The 22641-nt window shown below is 29.1% G+C and overlaps 2 protein-coding genes across 2 annotated transcripts; both read right to left on the reverse strand.

Moving 5' to 3' along the window:
- Positions 1-6516: 6516 nt before the first annotated feature.
- Positions 6517-12987, reverse strand: LOC104881424 (disease resistance protein At4g27190-like). Its single transcript, XM_010661661.3, has 4 exons — positions 12684-12987; positions 8517-10884; positions 7435-7877; positions 6517-6666 (listed from the first exon to the last, which is right to left on the reverse strand). Exons 2-3 carry the CDS (start codon positions 10083-10085, stop codon positions 7452-7454), a joined length of 1995 nt encoding a protein of 664 aa, XP_010659963.1. The 5' UTR covers positions 10086-10884; positions 12684-12987; the 3' UTR covers positions 6517-6666; positions 7435-7451.
- On the reverse strand, positions 10240-18542 carry LOC100246921 (disease resistance protein At4g27190). The gene is made up of 3 exons (XM_059742677.1): positions 15017-18542; positions 13983-14114; positions 10240-10884 (listed from the first exon to the last, which is right to left on the reverse strand). Exons 1-3 carry the CDS (start codon positions 17711-17713, stop codon positions 10240-10242), a joined length of 3474 nt encoding a protein of 1157 aa, XP_059598660.1. The 5' UTR covers positions 17714-18542.
- Positions 18543-22641: the final 4099 nt, after the last annotated feature.

The following is a 22641-nucleotide window of genomic DNA, read 5'->3' on the forward strand; positions in this document are numbered from 1 at the left end:
TATAATAACTTCTTCTACTATAATAATTTAAGCATAACTTTTTTAAATTACCCTTATATTAAGAAAAGTCCCAGCAAAGCCATCTTCATTTTGATTCTTTGGAGAAGTGGGGCAGCTTCTAGAAAGCATCATGCATGAGACACGTGGTTGTGTAGCTGACGATCACCATGTGGTGGTTAGGACGGCGACCTGCCGAGAGGAGGAACAGCAAGGCAGGTGCGGGCTTTTCGGGGGGAGCAAATTTTGGGAGGGAGAAGATATCTTTTGGAAAAAGCTACACTAAGGAGAGATATTCTAGCAGAGAGAGGGGCGGCAACTGGAGCTGGAGGGGAGTCCCGGCTGCAGGTTTTTTTATTTATTTATTTTGATCTGTCAATCGGACCTAGCAGTTAGAGGCAAAGCATCAACAAACTATGGTGGATGAGCGTTTTATACAACAAATCCAGGAAGTGTACCTCCTGCCTCAAACTCTAGACTTTCACCTCTTCCTCCTGAACCTGCAGGTTTCAGCTATGATGGTGGTGCAACAATTGATATTCCTCTTGACACAGCAGGATCAAATTTTCAGGATTTAAAAAAGGAAAGAGAGGGCAGGTGGAGATTTTTTGGGAGAGGGGCGTTCCAAAGAGGAGGAGGCTGAGGAGAAGCGGGAAATCCATTTTACCACCATTTTTCTGATTCCAGGTATGACTTCAATCCACTTTGCGCTTCCCGTTATGAACTGTTCTTTTCTGTTCTCATTGTTCATGGTTCATAACGCTTGAAGACTACATGCATTTCTCTGTTCTGGAATAAAGATCCATCGCTGCTTTTGTTTTTTTTTTGGAGATCATGTTTCTTTTATATTTTCTCTCTTATATACATGCTCAGTTTTTCTTCACCCTCCCCTTTGTTTCTAGTATTTTTTTTTTTTTTTTTTGTTCTTTTTTTTTTAAAAAAAAGAAGTTGGGTATCACGTTTGGTCTGGATGTTTTGATTGGAGTAATTCTAAGGGAGCTCAGATGATGAGGACGATGGTCATTGGTATATGAACTGTTAAATAAATCTTCACAGCCTCACCTTTCTCTCATTTTTTCTCTCGTTTTCTCTCCACTCAAACATCCTTTCCTGTGGTTCTCTTCCTCTCCTTTCTTTATTTCTTTTATTTCTTTCTTCTTCTTTCCTTCTCTCTCCGTCTCCATGGAAAGCCTCTCACCTGCTCAAACACTTCTGCCAACACTAGTATAAAGTCGACTGCTCAAAAAGGACAAGGCTCTAGCAGCTTCGGGACCTTGCCCTCCAGACCAAACGCCCTCCATTAGACGTTGCTGAACCTGTGGTTTGCAAGCTAGAAGACGATCCAAACTTCAAGGTCGACAAAAGTTCGGTGCTGGCCACCAATGGCGCGGTGGAAATGGATGCATTCATCAGGATGGAGACACGCCGAAGCATAGGGGCTGCTGTAGGCAAGACCGTCGTCGCCGGAGCAACCAACAAGTGCGCCATTATCGACGGTGGGAGCACGTGCAGCGGCGGGCGCGTGGTTAAGCCGAAGGGTCCCTACGGCTGCACCTAGCTGGTGCACTCGCCTGCAAAGAAACCAACTGTCATGATAGCCTAGAGATTGCTAGATCTCTATACGTTTCTTGAATGCAAGGAAAGGTGGTAGTGCTACATGGGAGGTGCCTGTGGCAGCTAATGGGCTTGAAGGCTTGGGTGATTTTGCTAGTGGATTTGGGCTTGTGATGAAGCCCAAGCCCAAGTGTGAGGATAAAAAAAAATAAAAAATAAAAAGAAAAGGAGGGAGAAGAAAGCCTCATGTTTTATTCACATGTTAAAGCTGGCCCGTTTGGTTGAAACTTTCTAACTCCCGATGTCCAAGCCCAATTTACAAAAATTCAACTTTCAAATAATGCTTCAAAATTTCGGCCTTTAAAATTAAATTTTTAGTCCTGAAAATTTCAATATTCGCATTAATTTATTTAATCATTATTATTATTTATTCATTTTAAAATTTCATTTTAAACAATTCTTTAAAAATTTCGATTTTCGAATTTAATTTCTTAGTCCAAAAATTTCAATATTCGCATTAATTTATTTAATTATTATTATTTATCTATTTATTTTAAAAATCCATTTTAAACAATTCTTTAAAAATTTTGACTTTCGAATTTAATTTCTAATTCCAAAAATTTCAACATTCACGTTAATTTATTTAATCATTATTATTTATCTATTTATTTTAAAAATTCATTTTAAACAATTTTTTAAAATTTTGACTTTTGAATTTAATTTCTTATTCCAAGAATTCCAATATTCGTATTAATTTATTTAATCATTATTATTTATTTTTTTTTTTTTTAAATTCCTTTTTAAACAATATCTTAAAAATTCCGATTTTCGAATTTAATTTTTTTTCCAAATATTCCAATATTCGCACTAATTTATTTAATCATTATTATTTATTTATTTATTTTAAAATTCCATTTTAAACAATTCTTTAAAAATTCCGACTTTCAAATTTAATTTCTTATTCCAAAAATTCCAATGTTCACATTAATTTATTTAATCATTATTATTTATTTATTCATTTAAAGTTCTATTTTAAACAATTCTTTAAAAATTCAAACTTTTGAATTTAATTTCTTATTCCAAAATTTTCAATGTTCACATTAATTTACTTAATCATTATTATCTTATTTATTTATTTATTTTAAGATTCCATTTTAAACAATTCGTTAAAACTTTTGATTTCCTAATCTAATTTCCAACTCCAAAAATTCTAACATTCACATTAATTTCTAACCCCAAAAATTCCAGTATTTGCATTAATTTATTTAGTCATTATTATTTATTTATTTATTTTAAGATTCCATTTTAAACAATTCGTTAAAACTTCCAATTTCCTAATCTAATTTCCAACTCCAAAAATTCTAACATTCACATTAATTTATAATTCCAAAAATTCTAATATTCGCATTAATTTATTTAGTCATTATTATTTATTTATTTATTTTAAAAATTCAATTTTAAACAATTCTCTAAAACTCTTGATTTTCGAATACAATTTCTAATTTCTAGGACTCTTTTTTTTTTACATTTATTTACTCAATCATTATTATTTTCGCTGTTGTTACCGTCATTTTATTTATTTGTTTATTCCATCTTTAAATAATTTTCAAAATTCTGATTTTTTTCAAAATTTAATTTCTAACATTCTAGTTCCTAAATTTAATTTTCAAAATCCCAATATGCTTCAAATTTACTTTCTAAAATTCCACTTTTTAAATTTAATTCCCAATACTCAAATTTTCAAATAATTCTCAAGACTTCAATTTTCTAATAAATTTCAAAAATCTTGCTTTCTTTCAAGCTATTTTTATTCCACTCTGATTTTCAAGTAACCTTTTATTCCTCTCGACTTCACATAAGCAAGAATGATAAATTTTTCATAATTCTAAAATAATGGAATTTGTGAGATTGATTAATGTAAAAATAAATCAAGTTTTGGTGAGGGGCCCCATATACATGATTTTATAATTGATTGATTGATTGATTTGATTATCATGCGTGATTGATTTATTCTGTTCCTCAATATGCATATAACCATTCTGTGTTCGTTCACTAACCCCATTTATGATAGCACATTGCGGCCCATGGTCCAGGTACGTATTCACTCATTTTGATCATTCCTTATAGATATTCTGATTCTCATATATGCATGATTGATATGAGTATCCATCGATTTTCTTGTTGATTGCCGCGTCAATTCATTTTATTAGTAGAGACCCGACTTTAGGAATTTAGAGGGGTGTTACGGTTCATATCGTACCTTCCCAATAAGTAACCTGACTCCCGAGCTCGATTCGATTTTTCACAGACCACCTTTTTTCCAAAACAAGGAGTCACACTTAGGGTTTTCTTTCTTATTTTGTTTACCTTTTTAAAAATAAAACAAAAATAAGTGGCGATTCCAAGTCATTTTTAATCAATAAATTATTTTTCAAATAAAAATCGAGCTCGCCTTCAAGTGGGAAACGCATGAGTCGAAATACAGGGTCCACAATAGGGTTTTGCCAAAAATTAAGTTGTGATTAAAAAAATAGTATTTGTGGTAAAAAAAAAAAATTGTTTGTGACAACTTTGTTGCTATAAATCTACGTGCAATTATTTTTAAGCATAAAATTTAATTTTATAACCAAATAAATAATTTTTTTCACAAAAAAAAAAAAAAGAATTGTGACAAATTACGGTTTTTCAACACAATAAGAGCATTCATAATTTTAACAATTGATTTTCCAATTCTCAAATTGTGGATAATTGAAACTAGATTTCAATTCTTCATGAATCTCAAATTTTAATAATTTGTACCATTTAATAATTGAGCTGATTGTGATGTTGGCATTGCATGAACTTCATGGTTTAGGGATTCATATTCTTAATAAAATATCTCATTTTTATAATATATTTTTATTATAAAATTGAGTAAATAAAATAAAAAATGATTAAAAATGTGATAAAATTAAAAATATAAACATAAAATATTTATTTTCATTATCAATTTATCAAGTTTTTAAAAATATTTCCCTATTTTCCTCTTTTCTTGATCAGAATGCGACTCTTTCTATATCTAATTGATTTCTTAAGAAGATTAAACAAATGTGAAATATAGCTAGTGGTAAAAAATACAAGCTCATTAATAGTCAAAACATTAAAATTTAAAAGTAAAATTATTTTATAGTCTCCGGTTTAAATATATCATTTGTTTGTACACATCTTTTTAATATCTTTAGTTTTTTTTCTCATAATCTATTATCTTAATTTGAGTTCTTTGGTTAACTTCTTTCTTTTATTATTTTTTAATTTAATTTTTTAATATTAATGTTTTTATTGGTTTTCTTTCAATGTTAATCAATTTAAAAAGTTGTACTTTATGAAATAGTGATAATGCGTTATATAAATTATCCTAGTAAAAGATTTAAATTATAATCCTATTAAATTTTAATTTGTTTGTAATATAAAAAAGAATCTAAATAGAGAAAAAGATGTTGAAGAAAGAAAAGATAAACAAAAGATACTAATTAATAGAGTGGTGAATTTTTATATTTTCAGGTGAGAATTTAATATTTTGTTTTTAAGTTATTTATTTTAATATTAATATTAATTTTTATTTAACAATAACTAATATAATTTTTATTTAATTTTATAATGGAAAGAGATAAGAAGATGTATTTTCGTAAGAAATATTAGATGGTTAAAGTATTTGAGTATCAAATTATTATGTGTTATTTCAGGATTAGGGAAGTCAATTTTTTGGTTGAATGACTTTACTTTCATAATAAAGTTGTTTTGAACTTGAGTTTTAAAATAGCAAACATGAAAGTAGGTTCATGAATTTTTCACTCAATGCATGCAAATTATGGCTTACAAGTAGGATATAGTACATGGTATCCCTCTAACATAATGGTAGTACCAAATCATTCCTAAATTTGAGAACATGATTTACAATGCTAAAGCTCGATAATAATTATGGTGTCATCTAAAGCCTAAACCATTTGATGATCAAATTGACATCTTGTTAGTCTTATTTATTTATTTATTTTTCAAGTAGGCTTTTGATTGCCCTTGAAAGGCTTGGAGGTTGCCTTAAAATGTTGTCACTGGATTGCATAATTAGAGATCATAATTGAGTAAATTGCAAGTGAACTTGATTTTCCTAACAATCAATAACCAACCAAACATAAGTAGATCAATTGTTGCACAATGAACATACAAGTGAAAAAGTCATGTTATCTAAGGTTGATTATCCAAGAACATTCTAACCCATTAGACTCATTTTAAAGTGGTGTTTGTTTTTTGGTTGAATAGAAAAAGTTAAATATTTTGGCTTTTTCTATTCAGCTAAAAGTAACATGTTAACATCATCCAATATGGATAAAATGAACTTGTTATCAATAAGTTTATTTTAATTATATTAGATGATGTCATCGGGTTACTTTTAGCTGAATAAAGAAAACCAAATATTTTGACTTTTTCTATTAAGCCAAAAAACAAACACCACATAATAAATGAAGAGATTTCTACTCTAATGATTATCCTCATAAGACATTCTTGAATATATTTGATTAAACTCATATGTCAAGCCAAACTCTGAACATCCTATTAAAATGATATTATGAACATCCCATCAAATGATATTATAAACATCCTATCAAATGATGTTATGAATCCTTTATTTACTATTGGATTTTATTTAACGAATTTTCACGGTGTCATATTTCACTTTTGAAAGCAATATTTCATAATTTAAGACATGATTAAAAATTTACTCAAACAATATACATAAATTTAGCAAATAACAAAGATTCCTTTATCATATGTATTTTATAATTTATGAAATGTCAATTCACGCAATACAAGAAGTCGAATACTTATAAATTATAACTTTCATCATTGTGCAAGACCACACGCTTAACAAACCATTTTATTAGGGATATAATAATTAACAGAACAAAATGCGTATGAAAATCTAGCATGTGTTTGAATAAATAAACTCTATCAAATGAAGGAAATGATTGAAGGAAACATCATTGACAATTTCTGAAACACCATTAATAATTTCTCCTTCAAGGGCTGCATCTGTACTTCACCTCAAATGGAGCAGAACATAAAGTAAATCTAGTGTACCTAAAAAAAAATGATAAGAACAAAAGAAAATGATACCATTTAAATATAAATAACGTAAAAATTAGCAATAGTATTTATAGAATATATTATGAAGAACCAAAACATATTCTTACTTCTGGATAAAAAGAATGGATTCCACCTCCATCCTATTAATATTTAATATTTTTTAAAATTAAAATTTCTTTAATCATGTTTTTCAATTCCTTTATATTTGATTTATTAATTTGTATATTATTTGAAAAAAAATTTCTTTTATTAATTTAAGAAATTTATTATTACATGTTAATAGTAAACATACAAAATATTTTTCTTTGTTTGATATTCATCAAAGTTATACTTATCATAAATTTATATTATATCATTTGCATACTATACTAATTTGAATTAGCAAAGGTTTTTTTCATTATAAAAGGTGTATTATTTAGTTAAATTAGATGAAAATAAAGGAAGTTAATTATTATGAATGTAAAAGGATAGAATATTTACAGTTTTTGTTATCTATTAAAAATAAATCCTATAATTTTTTTTAATGAGGGTGATTTGACAGTATTTTGAAATAATGATAGTTAATCTCTTATATGAAATATATTTAAAATTAAATTTTAAATTAATTTAATAATTTGTTATTAAAAATTAATATAATCTTCATACTTTTTTCTTTTTTTTTATAGAATATTTCTATCAATAATTCAAAAAAAAAAAAAAACAGTGTAAGAAGAAATAAAAAGTATGGGAAAGAAATATAAAAAGTATGAGAAAAAAACTAACCTTCTTATAAAAGAGTACTACATCTTCCGTAGGTCTTCCATACTACAATCACTGATATGTAGTTCTTGAAGGTTTTGAATATTCATGAGTGTCATAAGAGAGGAAATATGTTTCATCCTATCATTCCCGTCTTCCATCCATCTCAGCCTAGGCAACTTCTTCAATTTCAAGGTTTCTAACTTTGAGAAGATCTCAACATTTCCATCATTTTCTTGAAGAATATTCACATGCTCTAGGAGTTCACAATCTTGCACATCTATCTCTTTTAAATTCTGGAAGTTGTGTATCAAATGAGTTGGGACAAGATTGAGTAGACATGGACATTCATACACCCTTAAGATCTGTAGATTGGAGAAGGATTCAAATGGAAGTTGATGATGCCATATATCCTTCAACTTGGGCAGATATTTGAGTGTCAACTCCTCTAACTTAGGGAATGAAACCTATAACATGATACATGACATCATCAATTGGAAAGTTATAATAAATATAAATATATTTCTTAAATATAATTCATCAACTTGAGATTATTCGCATGTTTACTTTAATTATATTTATAGAAAGAAATGAAAGGATAAGGGATTCTCATGCTGATGCCACAAATTATTTTTACTCATATAAATAATTTCTTATTTTAAATCATAAACATTCTTTTATTTTTCTCTCATTAATAAATTCTTTTGAATGTCTTTTTTAAATTTCCTTTTTCTTTTAAAAATTTTGATGATTTCACTCTTAAATTTATTTTGTATTTATTCCTATTAACTTGACTTTTTTTTCTTATTTAAAGTAAAATTATACTTATAGTTTTTCCTTATTTAAATACTCATTCCTATTAATATTTAATGTGTTTAAAATTAAAATTTCTTTTAACCTTATTAGTTTTGCAACTCCTTCATGTTTTATATATTATTTGTTATTTTTTTATATTATTTTAAATGAAATGTTCAAATAATTTTAACATGGTGGAGTTTGGAAAGTGCATGTGGGCCCACCCTAGTTTTTCTTTTGACTTATATCAATATAAAGTGGTGCAAAAAAAAAAAAAAACAAATGAAATCAGCTAATAAGCTTTAACATACCTTATGACTGAAAAATGAGTCTTCTGACCTTGCATTTGTACTCAAAGATGTGGAAGATGTTGTTTCTAACTCGGAACTGAAGTTGATGAGCTGTGGTAGATCATAGAGAATCAAGGATCGCAATTTTGGGAATAGTTGCAAATTGGTCCCACCATGTCCATCTTCTTGTATTTCTGATTCCCTTTTATATGCGATTATTTGTTGCATGGCAACACAATATTCTATTGTCATTTCTTCAAGTTGGGGAAGGCCTCTAGCCGTGGAAAGCAGAAAGAGAAATTTCAATTTAGGACATGAATACACATTTAGAGTTTTTAAGTTACCAAAAGATTCTATTGGAATTGGGCCATGCCATACTTCTTCCAAGTTTTCCAACTTCATAAGAATCAATGACTCCAATAGAGGAAAGGCACCATGTTGCAGAAACCATTGATCCTTTGAATCAATGATATATTGAATCTCGGGACTGTTAAAAACTTGAAGATGCTTCAGTTCACGAAAACTCTCCCTATCTGATGGGTAAAGCACATATTTAGTACCACTTAATTTGTAGAACTGTAGTTCTTCACTTCTCTCCAACAACTTGCTCATTCCATCCCCCAAATGTAAGCTTCTATTGACTTCATAGAGATTCAATGCTCTTTTGGTTCTCAACCCGCCCGAAACACCTATAAATATCCCATATCTTGTCAAGTTCTCAAATAGAATGTCTTTTGGTAGCAACTTGGCATTTGGTATATCTATCTCTAAAGTTGTCAAATGAGACAAATGATTTAGCTCGGATAAGCAAGCATTGCTTTCACCTTCAACCGCCCATTGAGTAAAGCTAGATTTCATGTACAAACATTCTAATCGAGACAAACTTGATAAGATATTTTGTGGAATTACTTCAAGCTCCTTGCAATCATTCAAATCCAACAGCCTTAGATTGGTCAATTGCACCATTTCATTAGGCAATTGTTGGATTGTAGAACCCATCAAGCTAAGAACTTCTAGTTTCGTTAGCTTTCCAATTAGAGCAATGTCTTCCAACTTGCACCCATCTAGACGCAATGTTTGGAGATTTGTAAGGGAATCAAGTGATGAAGGTAGCACTGTAAAACGCATTTTGGACAAATCTAATACTTTGAGTTTTTTCATTCCTTCGAAAAATGTGTTCGGGATATTCAAGGAAGGATTGTTGTTATGCAATTGGAAAAATTGAAGGTCCGGACATACCAACCCTTGAGGAAGCTCATGCACAGCTTTGCAATGCAAAGAGATGAAAGTGTAGCTTTTGGATTCATCAGTCTCTGACCATTCTTCCAATCCAACATCTTCTCTGACTACAAATGGATGAGGATCCTTGGATGCAATTTCTCTGACAACATTGCAAACAACATCGTGCATCCTCACAAACTTGTCTCTATCTTCATGACTGTCGAGTAACAAGCTTGAGGCTTTAAGGATTTCCACCAATGCAAGTAGTCTATTTCTTGCTTGCTCCAATGAGTCGATGCGGTCAAACAAATCCAGACCCATAGCATATGGTAACAAGAGATCCAATGAAATATTACCATAGCCCAGCATCCCACAAAGTAAGAACAATGACTTAATGTCATCACCCTTCAAATGGGTGTAGCTCCACTCCAGACATGAGTAAACCTTCTTACCCACTGCTTTAATGTTTACTGCTGCACAACTCCTGAGTTGTTCCAAGGCATTCTTCCATACAGCCACGGTCTCATCTTTTAATGCCTTGGCTTGTTACAATTGCAATTGGTAGACCCTCACATTCTTCAACTACTTGAATGGCTATGGGTCGCAGTTCAAGATTCTCCTCCACGGAATCACCTGCTGTCTTCTTAAAAAGACTCCAAGCTTCTTCTGGTGGTAAATGTTCCACTGGAAAACATATTTGTGCGCCCATGTTTTTGCATAATAGGTCTCCATCTCTCGAAGCCAACACTATTTTGCATTGTGTTTCATCACCTTTACACGGAATTCCTACTTTCTCCAAATCAACTTCCCTCCAAATATCATCCAAGATAATAAGGATCTTCCCTTCTACCATCAGTTCCTCCTTCAGTTCATTCGCTTTTTTGGATTCATCCTCCTCGCAAAGTGACAAGTCGAACGCGTTCTCAATTTCTAGTTGAAGTTCCGCAATTCCTTCTTGACGTTTATCCGAGTCTCGAGTCCAGGATACATCCATATAGGCTTGTGTGGTGAACAACCGCTGTTGCTTAGCTTGTTGAGCCACTTGTTTCAACAGTGTTGTTTTGCCCACACCGGCCATGCCCCATACTCCAATCAAGTTGATATTGTCGTCTCTTAAGGCATCCATAATTTTGTTCAAAGTGGAGGCTCTTGATTCAAGGAATGAAGCCTGTAGCAAAAACACAATATAAGGCATCAATTGGAAAGTTGTGATGATAGGCATAAACATGTTTCTTAAATATAATTCAATTCAATTCTGAAATAGTCTTTCGCATGTTCACTTCTGTTACATTAGTGAAAGAAAAAGTAATTATCATTCTAAACAATTTCCCAAAAAACCAAGAACTATTATAATATTAATATCCTTCAAGAAATACAATTCAAATGGGTTTACGAACAAATAGTAAATAAAGTATAAATAATGAAAAAAATTAATAAAAAAAATACAAAATCACAAAACTTACATCATTGATACAAGGAGAAAGCTTTTAACTTTTCTTTTTGAAAAATGTCACGTTTATTTTGATATTAACAACAAAATAACACATAATTTTAAAAAAATAAAAAAAGTAAAAGAGAAAAACTATTCATGTTAAAAAGGATGTATATGTATATGTATAATTTTCATGTAAAAAATAATATTTAGGATTGTATTTTTATATTTTAAAAAATAAATTTTATTATTTTAAAAGAATAATAATTACTGTCCTTATAAGAAATAAAGTATGTCTTACTCTTTTGATTTTTAAAAATAAAAAATTACAAAACATTTCTTTTTGAAAGTTTTGTAAAATAGATGTTAACAACAAAATACCACATAAATTTTTTTTTTTCCAAAGAAAAAAATAGTAAAGGAGAAAAAAAATCCAAATTAAAAAAAAATGTACATGTGGTATTTCCACATACTATATACATATTGCTATTTATTAATTTTATAATATATTTTCCACGTCTCCATGCTCTCCTCTACTATTCTCTATATGTATTTTGCCATAGAATTTTTAATTTTTTAAGAGGGAAAATATATTCTGTTACTTCATTTTGAAGAATTGTTTTATCTTAACGGATTATATCCATTAATTGGAAAATTGTAATAGAATATTTTGGGGAAACTCCAGTAAATCAAAGATTTAAGAAAAAAAATTATTTTGTAAAATTAAAGTACCATGTAAATAAATAAATTATTAATAATTAATTAACTTATTGATATTATTTATAATACCTTTATATAACAAATGCATATAATAAAATTGAATTAAACATATTAGAGCATGATAAATTTAAACAAAAAATAAATTCATTTTATTCTAAAAAAATCTTATTATCTTGAGACGGTAGGAATGTACTTAAAATAAAACAAAATTAAAATTTTAGATCACAATAAAAGAAAAAAAAAAACAGGAACACACACACACACACACACACACATATATATATATATATATATATATATATATATATATATATATATATATATATATATATATATATATATATTTTAGTTTTTCCATTTGTTAAATAAAAAGTAATTTTCATTATAAGCAATTTCCCAAAAAACCAAACAACTATTATAAAATTAATATTTTTCAAGAAATATAATTTAAATACGGCTTTAAACAAAACATACAAAATAAAATATAAAATTACAAAACTTACATAATTGTTACAAAGAAAAAGTTTATAACTTTGTTTTTCGAAAAATATTACATTTATTTTTATGTTAACAACAAAATAACACAATATTTTTTTTTTAAAAAAAAGAGTAAAGGAGAAATGAGGTCTAAATTAAAAATGATGTATATATATAATTTATATGCAATAAATAATATCTAGGATTGTATTTTTATTTTTTTTAAATGTTAAAATAAAGATAATAAAGGTAATTTGATTGTTACTTTAAAAGAATGGTAGTTTAATATTTTAAAAAAGTGGTGTAATGAAAAATAAAAAATAGGGGAGACAACTAACCTTTTCATGGGAGAGCACTTCATTATTAGTAGAAGTATTGACACCTCTCCAGTCTTCCATCCCACAATCAATGATATGTAGCTCTATGAGATTGTGAAAATTCTTAAACATTGAAGGAGACAAAACACATCTCTTGTTGATAATCTTATCCTCATTGCATATAATATGTCTTAATTGAGGTAGTTTTTTTAACTCTAGGATTTTTAACTTTGTGAGGATCCCAAAATCTATCTCCTTCAATTTTGGAAGACTTTTTAGAACTATAGTCTCCAAATTAGGAGGGAGTGAAACCTACACAAAAAACACAATATAACACATAACACCATCAATTGTAAAGTTGTAATAAACATAAAAATATTAGGTCAATATTGAAAAATATATTATTTTATCTTTATTGAATTATATCCATCAATTGGAAAATTGCGATAAAATATTTTGAAGAAATTCTAGTAACTCAAGGATTAAAAATGGCCGAAGCATAGAGAATTTATTGCGCGCATAATACCCTTATATTTTTTTATTAGGTTTTTCCCTTAAAACTAAAAAAAGGGACTATCAGAATGAAATTTACAATGTTTCCTTTTTGTTATGTTTTTTATATTAATATTTAATGTTTTTTAAATTAAAAATTCCCTTTTAACTTTATTCTTGTTTTCAACTCCTTTACATTTTATATTTTATTCACTAGTTATTTTTTTATTTTTTGAAACTAAATAATAAAATTATTAACTTTGATGGTTATTTTAAATCAAAATTAATTAGTCTCCTTATATGAAATAAAATATGTTTTAATTAGTTTTCTTGTATCAAATGAAATATGTTTTACTCTTTTTTATTTTCATCTAACATCTTAACCCAATTTTCCCAAAAGTTATTAATTTCAACTATTCTAAAATTTAATTAAAATATTATTATTTGAATTAAATTTTCACTAGTTCTCATTTCTAATTCATTGCAATATTTCTTTCAATTAGTACATATTTTTTTCCTTTCTAAATTAAAGTAATAACTACCATTTTTCCTTATTTTTATATTATTTCTATTAACATTTATCCTTTTTCAATTAATTTTTCACTTAAAAATTTTATTTTTTTTCAACTCATTTGTAATTTACTTATTACTCACAATTTTTATTATTTAAAATTAAATTTTAAATTAATTTAATAAATTTTTTATTCAAGGTTAAGGTATTCTTCTCATAATTTTTTTTTTAAAACATATATTTTTATAATATATCTCCCTAAATATTTCAAGTAGTATAAGAAAAAAACAAAAAAAAAAATATGGAAAAAAACTAACCTTCAACAAAAGACATCCATGTAGTTCCTCTAATCTTAGAATTTTTAACTTTGAGAAATTCCCAACATCTATGTCTATCAACTTGGGAAGACTTTTTAAAACCAAGACCTCCAAATTATGAGGGAATGAAACCTACATGAGAAACACAATATATAATACATGATATCTTCAATTGTAAAAATGTGATAAACACAAAAATAATAGGTCAATATAATTCATTCACTCTCAAATTAAAATTTAAAATAATTTAATTAATCTATTATTAAATATTAATACCAAATATACAAAATATTATTCTTTTTATGGTATTCTTCTTGAAAGCCATACTTATCATTACTTATGCTATATCATTTACAAACCATACTAATTTGATCATATATATCTATATTATTGACAAACCACACTAATTTAATCATAACATTAATTCAATCATAAGTATCCTTATATATTATTTATTATTTTATCCGTTTTATCTAAAATTTTCATATTTTTGTGTATTTTTACCAATATTTTCATAAATATGGATATTTTTAACAATATTTTAATAAAAGAGAATCACTAAGCTTTTTATCTTTGTAAAAAAAATTTATTATTTAGTTCAATTAGATTTAAAAAAAAAATAAAGTTAATTATTAAGGAAAAGAGATAGAATATTTCTTATTATGTTATAATAAATAATTGTAAAAAACAAAATCAAATAAATAAACAAAATGAAGATTCATTTTTGTCTTCATTTTCCTATCTTTCCTTATTAATCATTTTCAATTTATTTATAAAACTTATAAAATATTACTACAATTTTAAGATTTTTTTAATTCAAACTAGACTTTTTCCAAATTTCAGTGTATCTTCAAATAAAATAATTTACTAAATTCTCTTCTCATCCTTATGTTATCTCCTTTTAACAAACTTATAAGGTGCAATTAGAAAGTGCATGTGGACCTTACCCAGTTTTTCTTTTGATTTATTTATTAAAAAAAAGTAATATGAAAAAAAAACTATGGAAATTAACTATTAATTAAACTTAAACATACCTGATAACTGAAAAATGGCAATTGGATATCAAGATTGCCTTGGGAACACATTCCTTGCGATGTCGTTTCCAAATTAGAGCCGAAGTAGTCAAAATTCATGAGCTCTGGTAGATTCCTAAGTGCCAAAAATCGTAATTTAGGGAGCAGTTGCAAGTCGGTCCCAACATGATCAACTTCTTTTATTTCGAACTCCCCTTCACATGCGATTATTTGTTGCATGGCATTGCAATCATTTATTGTCATTTCTTCTAGTTGGGAAAGGCCTCTAGCTGTGGAAAGTAAGAAGAGAAATTTCAATCCATGACATTTCTCCACATATAAAGTTTTTAAGTTATCCAAAGACCTTAGGGGAATTGGGCCACGACATGCTTCTTCCAAATTACTCAACTGTAGTTCTTCAGTTTTCTTCAACAACTTTCCAATTCCATCCCTCGAAAGTAAGCTTCTATCAACCCGTTCCAGCTCTAATGTTTTTGATGTTTTATAGGAGTTTTTCCACTTATCAATACTGCCTACAGATATTGCATATCTTGTTAAGTTCTCAAAGAACATGTCTTCTTTTGGTAGCAACTCGACAGCTGGTACTTCTATCTCTATAGTTGTCAAATGGCGCAAATGATTCAGCTCCGATAAACAAACATTGCTTTCTCCATCACTAACTCCTTCAGCTGCCCATTGAGTAAAGCTGAATTTCATGCACAAACATTCTAATCGAGACAGGCTTGATAAGATATTTCGTGGAATTACTTCAAGCTGCTTACAATCATTCAAATCCAACAACCTTAGATTCGTCAACTGCCCCATTTCACTAGGAAGTTGTTGGATATGGGAACCCACCATGCTAAGAACTTGTAGTTTCTTTAGCTCTCCAATTAGAGCTATGTCTCCCAACTTGCACCTGTCTAGACGTAATGTTCGAAGATTTGGAAGGGAATGAAGCGTTGAAGGTAGTGTTGTGAAATGCATTTTAGACAAGGCTAAAACTTTGAGTAGGTTCATCCCTTCAAAAAATGTGTTTGGGATTTTCAAGGAAGGACTGTTGTTCTGCAACAGAAAAAATTGAAGTTTCGGACATACCAACCGGTGAGGAAGCTCATGCACATCATTGCAACTTAAAGAGATGTATTTGGATTCATCAGTCTCTGGCCATTCTTCCAATGGAACATCTTGTCTAACTACAAATGGATGAGGATCCTTGGATGCAATATTTCTGGCAACATCACGAACAACATCATGCATCCTGACAGACTTGTTATCAGCATCCATGAAAAGCAACCTTGAGGCTTCACCTCCAAAATGGTATCTATGATCTTCACCGTCCAGTAACAAGCTTGAGGCTTTGAGGGTTCTCACCAATGCAACTAGTTTATTTCTTGCTTGCTCCAATGACTTGAGGTGGTCAAACAAATCCAAACCCATAGCATACTGTAACAATTGATGCATTGAAATATCGGCATAGCTCAACCAACCACAAAGTAAGAACAATGACTTGACTTCATCACCCTTCAAATGGTTGTAACTCCACTCCAGACATGTGTATACCTTTTCCTCCACTCCTCTGATGTTTGTTGGCGCAGAACTCCTCAGTTCGTCCAAGGCATTCTTCCATACAGCTACGCTTTCATCTTTTAATGCCTTTGCAATTGTTACAATTGCAATTGGTAGACCCCCACATTCGTTAACTACCTCAATTGCTATGGGTCGCAGTTGGTCCCCCTCCACGGAATCACCTGCTGTCTTCTTAAATAAATGCCAAGCTTCTTCTTCTGGTAAATGTTGAAGTGGAAAACATTCTTTTGCGCCCATGTCTTTGTGTAATAGGTCTTCATTTCTAGATGCCATCACTATTTTGCATCCTTTCTGGTCATCTTTAGAAGGAATTCCAACTTCCTCCAAACTAACTTCCTTCCAAATGTCATCTAAGATGATAAGGATCTTCTCTTTCTGCAGTCTCTGCTTTAGTTCAGCTGCTCTTGTGGATTCATCCTTCCCCTTAAATTCCAAGCCTAACATGTCTGCAATTTTTTGTTGAATATCCGAAATTCCTTGTTGAATTTTTTCTGGTTCTCGAGTCCAAGATACCTGTATATAGACTTCTGTGGTGAACAGCTTCTCTTGCTTAGCTTGTTCAGCTAATTGTTTCACCAGTGTGGTTTTGCCCACGCCGCCCATCCCCCATACCCCAATCATCTTCATCTTATCATCTCTTAATGCATCCATAATTTTGTTCAAAGTCGAGGCTCTTGACTCAAAAGATTCATATTCTTTAAACGTTACACACCGTGGAGGGACACGATATGATACGCCATCGGGGAAATTGCGGTTTTCTTGGACTTCAACAATAACCTGCGCCTTCTTGTCCGCTTCCCTGCTTAGCAGGTACCGTGACTTGAGATTAGGACACCACCCATTGAAACAGCTCTTATTTTCATCCTTCTTCAATTCCTCTGCCTCCCCTGTAATCTCATCTACCCGATTGAGCCACTCCTGAACAATAGGTCTGATTTGGTCCCCTCGTCTCGTAGCTTCATCAACAGTTACTAGCACGTCATCCCTCGCCTTCCCCAGCTTCTGAACTTTGTTGTGGAGTTCATCAGTATAGCTCCGATAGCAAAACAGATAACTAAGCTGGCGTCCAATTGGAGCAACCAAGTACTCTGAAACTTTTGCAGCAACGGCAATAATGATCTCTGTCATTTCGTCTCAGTTGGATTTGTTTTTTCTTTTTTGTGTGGTGGTTTTGTTGGGAAAACAGAAGGGAAATGATGAGAAAACAGAAACAAATGAAAGCAGGAACAAGAGGAAACTAAAATAAGAGAGTGGAAGAAATGGAAGGAGCAGAGTATTTGTTCCAAGCAGAGAGACGGTCACCACCAAAATGAAAAGCAGAATCAGTAGCGAATATGAGTGAAGAGATGGAGAAAGCTCAAGGAATGCATGCAATTTGATTCAATGTGACAAAACGAGAACAAAGTCGGTGTTTTGCAAGCAGATCCTGATGTGAGGCCGAATGTGAAGAGTAGATTACCAAGCTATGAACACAGATGTTGGTTTTTTTTTTTTTTTTTTTTGGTGGGGGGGGGGGGGGGGAGGGGGGTTTGGTTATGTTGGAAAACAGATGGGAACAGAGAAAATAAGGGGAAATTAAGAAGAGGGTGGAGCAAATGAAAATAAACAAGGAAATGAAAGGAGCAGAGTTTGGGTGAAGGAATCAGAGGTGAATGAGAGCCAAGTTAGGAATGGATGATAGAATGGGAAAGAGGTAATGGCTCAAACCCAATTGGAGTTCAAGTAATTTGATTCAAGGAAAGAGATCTCTGGTGTAAGGCCAAAAGGGCATGAAAGAATCATTATTGTGGGACCTTATCTTTATCTACCTTAATTTAGTGATGTTTTGGAGCTGCCTCCAAACAAAAGCAACCCTGCCATCTACTTTCGGTGCTTTTGATGCTTCATTGATGGATGATTTCAAGATTACTTTAAATGGTGTAATCTCTTTTTAATTTGTTCTTTTTCTTTTTTTAATTTTAATATTTTTCTGTATAAAAAAAAGGGGGAGGGGAAAGAATTTTAATTCATTGGTAAGAGTTATGTGATAACATACGTAGGGGTCCCGAGCAAAAGAATTTTATTTGTGGGAATCTTTTGATAACGAAGCAAATTCAATTGTGGAAATTGATGGAAAAGATTTATAAATTTAAAGTATGTTTGACATGTGATTTAAAAACAGTTTTTTGTTTTTAAAAATAAAAAATTGTTTTTAAAAATTTTTTAATACTATTTGGCCACTATTCTTTGAAAAAAATTTTTAAAAACAAAATAAAATAGAAAATAATTCTTAAAGAACAAATAAGAGTTATTTTTGTCAGTTTTTAAAAACAAAAGAAAAACATGGTCAAACAGACCCTTATATTTTCACTAATCTTACATTATATTTCTCGAAATATACGTGTAGAAATTATATTTTGTTCACAATCATACATCTCTTGATTCAATAAAATAAATTTGATTCTAAAGTTACATATATATATATATATATATATATAGAAGCTATATTTGGTTTACATCACAAAAAACTTGACTTAAATAATGATGGTAAAGAAACAAGTTTTTTCAAGTACGACTCTAAAACACATGGGTTTTGATAGAAGTATAAATGAGATAATGACAAGTTTAGTATTTTATTTTATTTTAAAGTTTGGAGCAAATTCGAAAATGATCTTGTCTCATCCTATTTGATTATATATAATAAATAAAAGTCAAATTAACTTTTTTTTGTTTTCCCTTTTTTCTAACCTATATAAAATTTTAAAATCAATTATTTCTTTTCTAACCTATATAAAATTTTAAAATCAATTATTTCTCATAAAAATAAATTATAAAAAACAAAATATTGATTTATTTATAAAATGTATTTATTTTTAATCCAAATAAATTTATTCTAGAAAAAAATAATTTACAAAATTACATTGGGTGGGTAGGGGGATTTCTCCTACCTTTCCTAACCTGCCCATTTAGTCAAATTTCTTATATATATTGGAATGGGGTTGAGATAGGGATTACCCGTGTATTCGAATGAGGTTGACAATCATGAAAAGAAAAGAAAAAACAAAAAATCTCATATATTATTCAAAACTTGCATGTCTACATATTTTCTTCAAATGATATAAAACTTTATTCAATAAAATGCTTTATTCCAACTGTCATATATAAAAATTAAAGTAGGTTTGCAATTCCAAGAACTTTATTCCAAAAAAGAAAAAAAAATCCTTTATATTATTCCAAACTTACATGTCTAAAAGAACTTTATTGGAAACTTAAATGTGTAAAATATATTCTTAGTTTACGTGACAAAGAAGTTGATTGAAAGAAATAGAAATAGAGAAAAAGAAAACCAAAATATGTCTCCAACTTGAAGCGTCTGTGAAGATGCCATGTAAAAGAATAACTTTCATGGGAATGGCTTCAGCTCAAGTATAATGGAAAAGAAAAGATATAGCTTTCATGTTAGGGGTGACTTTGCCTTGATATGCTTTGCTTTGGAATTTGGATGATCTTTTGCCTATTTGTTTCCTCAAAAATTTAAGGAAAAATGCAAGAAAAAATAATAGAGCAGGAAAATAGAAAGAAAAAAAAATAAAAAAAATAAAATTCAAATTATTTTTATATGTTACTTCAACTTCATTTAATTTATTTTAACTTTTTAATATAAAAATTAAATAATTTAAAAATACATAAGTTTTTAATTAATTTTAATTATATTTAATTTTCTTTAACATTTTTCATACGATAAAAAAGATAAAAAAAATCATTTTTTTTTACATTTTCTTCTTTTCTTAATGCTTTTTAATGAACCAAACATAACCTTTATATATTGAGTTTAACAATATTGAATAAAAATGGTACCAAGAAACCAATTAAGTGTAATGAGGTTTAAACCTTTTACATATGAACTCGATCTACCTTTTGTTTTTGTTGATGTGATATTTTTTATGTTAATAGTTAAAGAAGCAGAAGAGGATTTAGCATTTTAGAAAAGGTAATAAAATAGATGATTAAAACTATCAATTATATTTAATCATATTAATGGCACTGGCAAAGGCAGAAATAATGGGCAGGGGGCAAAACCAAAAAAAAAAATTGTTTGAAGGGAGGTGATGGTCTTCAAGATGCAAAATTGGCTCCTTGGTTAAGCCTTTTTTACCTTTAAATTTGGCATAGAAATTTGGTTTTTCGGGATGGGGGTAGATGAACTTTAGTGGCTTTTAGTGGCTTAATGAACTTTTATTTTTTTTTCATTTTCCCTTTTTTCTAACCCCATATAAAATTTTACAAATAATTACTTCTCATAAAAATAAATTATAAAAAATAGAATATTGAATTATTTATAAATTGTATTCATTTTAACTCAATTAAATTTTTTCTAAAAAATAAAATAATAATTAAAAATTACATTGGGCTGGTAAGAGAATTTCTCCTACCTACCCTAACCCGTCTATTCCGTTAAATTTCTTATATATATTGGAATGGAGTTAAGATAGGGATGTTCCATATATTGGAATAAGGTTAAGATAATTGGAACACATGAGGTTGAGATAAAGATGACCCATTTGCTGTTATACCTGGACTTAGACAAAAGAAAAGTAACTGCTCATATATTATTCAAAACTTGCTTGTCTATGCGTTTTTTTCAAATCATATAAAACTTTATTCAATGAAATGCTTTATTCCAACTGCAATATATAAAAATTAAAGTAGGTTTGCAATTCCAAGAACTTGATTCCAAAAAGCAAAAAAAAAAAATCCTTTATATTATTCCAAACTTACATGTCTAAAAGAACTTTATTGGAAACTTAAATTTATAAAATGCATTATTAGTTTATGTGACAAAAAAAGCTGATTGAAAGAAAAAGAAAAAAAAAAAGAAAAAAAGAAAACCAGAATATTACTCCAACTTGAGCCATTTGTGAAGATGCCATGTCAAAGAATAACTTTGATGGGCATGACTTTAGCTTAAGGATAATGGAAAAGAAAAGATATGGCTTGCATGTCAGGGATGACTTTAATTTGATGTGCTTTGCTTTGGAATTTGGATAATATTTTGCCTATGTTTTTTTCCTTGAAAATTCATGGGAAAATGCAAGGAAAAGATAATAAAGAGGGCAAATAGAAGAAAAGAAAATAAAAAATATTTAAAATGATTAATAAATTATTTTTATGTGTTACTTCAAATTCATTTTACTTATTTTAACTCTTCATAAGTTTTTAATTAATTTTAATTATATTTGATTTTTTTTTACATTTTTCATAGGATAAATGAATATGAAAAAATCATTTTTCTTAATAATATTTTTTTTTTCTTAATACTTTTCATAAACCAAACATAATCTTTATTTATTAAGTTTAACAATGCATAATAAAAATGGTACCAAGTAATGAAATCAATAAAGTGTAATGAGGTTTAAACCTTTTACACATGAAATCGATCTAACTTTTGTTTTTGTTTTTGTTGATGTGATATTTTCATGTTAATAGTTATAGAAGTAGAAGAGAATTTAGCATTCGGTGGGGTGGGTGGGGGAATGTGTCTTCAAAATGCAAATTAGCTCCATGGTTATGCCTTTTTACCTTTAAATTTGGAAATTTAGTTGAATATAAACAATCATGATTCATCATACATTGGATGAATCAACCCAAAGCACAAATCAAAGATCAAGAGTAAAGTCATGTATAAGCAAAAATAGATATATCATAAATGTATAGGCAAAAAAAAAAAAAAAACCCAAATAAAATATTTAAAGTGATATAATGAAGTAAAGAAATACATACATGAAATGTGCAACATGCCCTCAACATAAATCAAGATTAAAAGAACTCACAATTATATATAAAAAGATGAATTATCAAGAATAGGTAAAACACTCAACAACATGGCAAAAATGAAGTATTCATAACATAAATCATAATAAAATATTTAAACATGGTATTTTATCAAAATAAAATTTGAGCATCATCCTCAATGTGTCTAAAAGGTAACCCAAGTGTTAAAATAAATTAATCAACCCTCAGTTAATCCAGATTAAATCAAATTTATCAACGCTCTACAAAACATTCAGTATTGGTCA

This window comes from Vitis vinifera, chromosome 14, assembly GCF_030704535.1.
Source record: "Vitis vinifera cultivar Pinot Noir 40024 chromosome 14, ASM3070453v1".
Classification (NCBI taxonomy): Eukaryota; Viridiplantae; Streptophyta; class Magnoliopsida; order Vitales; family Vitaceae; genus Vitis; species Vitis vinifera.